Source organism: Monopterus albus, unplaced genomic scaffold, assembly GCF_001952655.1.
Source record: "Monopterus albus unplaced genomic scaffold, M_albus_1.0 scaffold622.1, whole genome shotgun sequence".
NCBI lineage: Eukaryota > Metazoa > Chordata > Actinopteri > Synbranchiformes > Synbranchidae > Monopterus > Monopterus albus.
The window spans coordinates 20,525-24,298 of NW_018128502.1; the positions used below are offsets into that span (position 1 = coordinate 20,525).

General features: G+C 39.2%; 1 protein-coding gene across 4 annotated transcripts in view; it reads right to left on the reverse strand.

The window, feature by feature from the left end:
- asb7 (ankyrin repeat and SOCS box containing 7) overlaps nucleotides 1-3,774 on the reverse strand; it is a 40,457-nt gene that overhangs the window by 17,648 nt on the left and 19,035 nt on the right. For all 4 annotated transcript variants that reach the window (XM_020588774.1, XM_020588776.1, XM_020588775.1 and 1 more), the window contains exon 4: nucleotides 1,919-2,524. In XM_020588774.1, coding sequence (XP_020444430.1) covers nucleotides 1,919-2,524 — 606 coding nt within the window. The remainder of the gene's footprint in view (nucleotides 1-1,918; nucleotides 2,525-3,774) is intronic.

Genomic DNA, 3,774 nt, shown 5'->3' on the forward strand with positions numbered 1-3,774 from the left:
GGTCTGTCGGAGGTTTCTTCCGTTAAAGGGAGTTTTTCCTCCCCACTGTCGCCAAGTGCTTGCTCAAGGGGGATTTGTTGGGTTTTCCTTCTGTAATAATAGTGATAACAGTAAGGTCTAGACCTTACTTTGTAAAGTGTCCTGAGATGACTTTTGTTGTGATTTGGCGCTATACAAATAAAATTTGCTTTGATTTGATTTGAAAACAACCAACACAACTTGTGTATGACAGAATTTCTATTTAACTGTAGCTTTTTATATTTATCAACTGAATTGTATCTATTTTTCTGCTACCTGATAATTTCAAAAACATTCATATTGTATGAATGGTTTTATTATTATTAAGTATTATTAAATTATTACTCATTATTTATTATCATTATTACAACTGTTATCGGATCAGGACATTTCCAATGATGTCAAATATCGGTATCAGCGCTGATCCGAGCCTTTCTGACAGGATCGTATTGGCCAGAATAAAGCCGATTATATTCTGATCTATATGTAGAAATACAGTCCTGTATTTTAGTGGATTCAGTTGTGTTTTTGCAACATGTGTGGGCTGGCATATCACTCCTGCTTAAGGCAAGCAGCCATGAACTGATACCTATTTTTTTTAGATTCAAGTCTATTTTTTCAGAGTTACATGCATAAAACTCTCCACAGAATCAATCTAAACAATGAAAACCGATTAATTCTAACCAGAACTCCATCAAAACTAAAACACATGATCTATCAAATGTTACATCAATCCGAGTGAACACGCACGGCTTTTTAAAGTGTGTGTAGTTTTTCTTTGCTGGTTAAATACACTGTATATACACATGCAAGTGTAGACAGTAATTCTTTTATTCTCTATTATTTGTTGGAGTTTTAGACCATAGTTTTCCCTTTTCCAAAGGGTGTCTGTAGGCTCCTCTGTGTGTTTTTGTGCTTGCTTTCAGTGTAGCCATGGAAAGTTTATGCTTTTGCCTAGTGGTGCTCTGACAGCTGCCACCTTTTGTTAATGCAGCATTACTAAATTGTCAAACAGGGATATCGAAACTGGACTAAATACGCAAACTGCACATTGACATACAGATATGAAGTAGTAGTTAGTATCTGCCCTGTAATGAATCTGTAGGTCTCAGTGTGCTGTCAACCTCCCATCTATTTTTTCATTCCTATCAATAAATTAAGCTCATAAACTTAATATTTTGAAACCAGGACCTGATCCAGTATTTGGATCAAGAAGCTCCAGTGTACTGGCAAATACTTAATATTAAAGGATCAGATCTGTATAGGGGTCAAAAAGACTGCATCAGCACATCCCTAGTTATCATAATGAAATTCAAGTACAAATTAATTAAAATTATCATTAAAGTATTGCATTATGTCCTAATATAACAAGTTGGTTCATTTTTAAAATTGTCCTCACACAGGGAACAGATACTTATATGCTTTCTAACGTTTCTCTCCATAATAGCATCATCTCTCTCCGTTTTTAAATGTCAACTTAAATCTTATTTTTATTCTCTTGCTGTTAATCAATGTTAAGTTTTATTTCTTAATCTGGATCAAACTGCTTGTCTTTCTTCTTTTCTAGCCAGGAGGTGCTTCTTATGGTTTATGATGATGTCTTTTTGAAAAGCACTTTGTCCAACTTGTTGTTGATTTAACTGTGCTATATAAACTGGACTTGACTTGACTTTCTATAGGACATGCTTGTGTGACTCCAGTTTTGGACTTCTGTGTGGAATGTATCAGATTTGGCTTTTTTGTCTGCTTTTTGTGTTGTTCCAAAGCAAACAATAAATAAGTAAATAAACATGAGAATACCAAAGAACTTGTGATTGCAACAATTTTGTGGGAGAAGTGGTCTGACAGAAATGTGGGGGTGGCCATGTGGCCATGACTGTAGCTAGTTGGTGAGACTTACTGGTGACCTCCTGCAAGAAGTCCAGACAGGGTCGGCTGATCCCAGACATGCTAACAGATACAGCTACTGGTGTCTGGCCCTCATAGTTCCTTGTGTTGGTATTAGCACCATATGTATAGAGCATCTGGGTGCACAACACATCATCTCTGAGGGCTGACAGGTGCAGTGGGGTCTGTCCATCTTCAAGACGTCCAAGATTAGTGTCTGCTCCTCTCTGCAGGAACATGCGGCAGTATGAGTGATTGCCTTTGATGACAGCATACTGCAGCAGAAAGCCATTTTGAATGTCAATGTTGGCACCATGGTCCAGGAGAATCCGTACACAGCTGGATCTCTCACGGATGATGGCCAACTGTAGTGGTGTGGTCCCTTTGTCACTTAGTGGATCCACCTCGGCCCTGAACTCAAGAAGGAGGCGTACAAATGAGTCTCGACCATAGTGGGCAGCCACGTGCAATGGTGTCCAGCCATCATTGCTTTTTGCATTTATAATGTCATTGCGAAACTCTGATTCCAGCATCAGCCGGGCGATCCTTGCTCTGCCATGCATTGCAGCATAATGAAGTGCTGTAAAGCCACCAATAAAGTCCTTCACTGTGGGGTCAGCTGCACAGAGGAGAGTGAAAAGACTGTCAAATATAGCAGGAGTTGTGCTTTGTCATATAACCTGTGATCAGCAGGGACTCCGCAGTCCATGTAAAATCTGATCTGCCACAAAGAACCAATTGCCTTGACATACAGCACTCTCTAGCCCTTATACTCCAGCTACACTAGGCCTATAACACATCTGACAAATATAGTGTGTTGTCCTTTAGACATTACAACAAAGCGACATATTTCCCCAATGTAAAGCCTTTAAAACTTCTTTAACTTTTCATGAGTTTCAAATGTGCATGGATTGTAGCTGGAGAGTGTTGCAGAAAAAAAAATATTAATTCAAATTTACTTAACCATTTTTCTAAGATGACAAATTAAGATAAATATTGAGGCATTGTAATCTGCAATTCAGATGATCTATGCTTTACTTTAAAGGACAATACCGGTGATTTTGCATGTTTTAACCCAAATAACTTATCAACAGTGGTGAAAACAACACCAAGTAAAACTAAACCAGCTTAGAAAAGCTGTGAGATCAGAGGAACAAAGACTGGCTTTGTCATCTTTACAAATGTGGAGCAGCACGGCCCACTGTGGTTCAGTGACTGTTATCTCCCTCACCTCTGTCTCCCTCCACTAACTACAGTCAGGTGGGTCCTGTGGCTCCACCACCTGGTTACCGTTCATACTATCATCATGAAACACTGAGGCAGCAGCAGTGACGGTTGTTGACTCACTTTACATGAATATCATGGTTTAAAAAAGTTAAGGCAGAGAAAAGTAAAAAACAGATACACTAATAGACTAGAAAGTCACTTTCGGCTTTTCCCGTTTAGGGGTCACCACAGCGAATCGTCACACTGACGACTCGCATGTTGACATTTGGCACATGTTTTACACCGGATGCCCTTCCTGACGCAACCTGGATTCGAACCCAGGGCCAGTTCTCTTTTCTTTGTATTTACTTCCCCTTGGATCGATTTTTATGAAATATGGGTTGTCTTTTCATTGTTATGCGGATGATATTCAAATTTATTTGCCATTGAATGTCAATAAGAGCAACTCATTTCAGACCTTGAGGGATTGCCTGAGGGACATTAAGGCATGGTTATCACATAACTTCTTACATATTAATGAAAGTAAGACGGAATGTGTTGTAATTGGTAACTCTGGTGTCACTGGTTCTGACATTCCTAGCTTTTTGGGATCCTACCTGAGGCCTCATGTGAGAAATCTTGGGGTAGTATTTGATGGTGCTC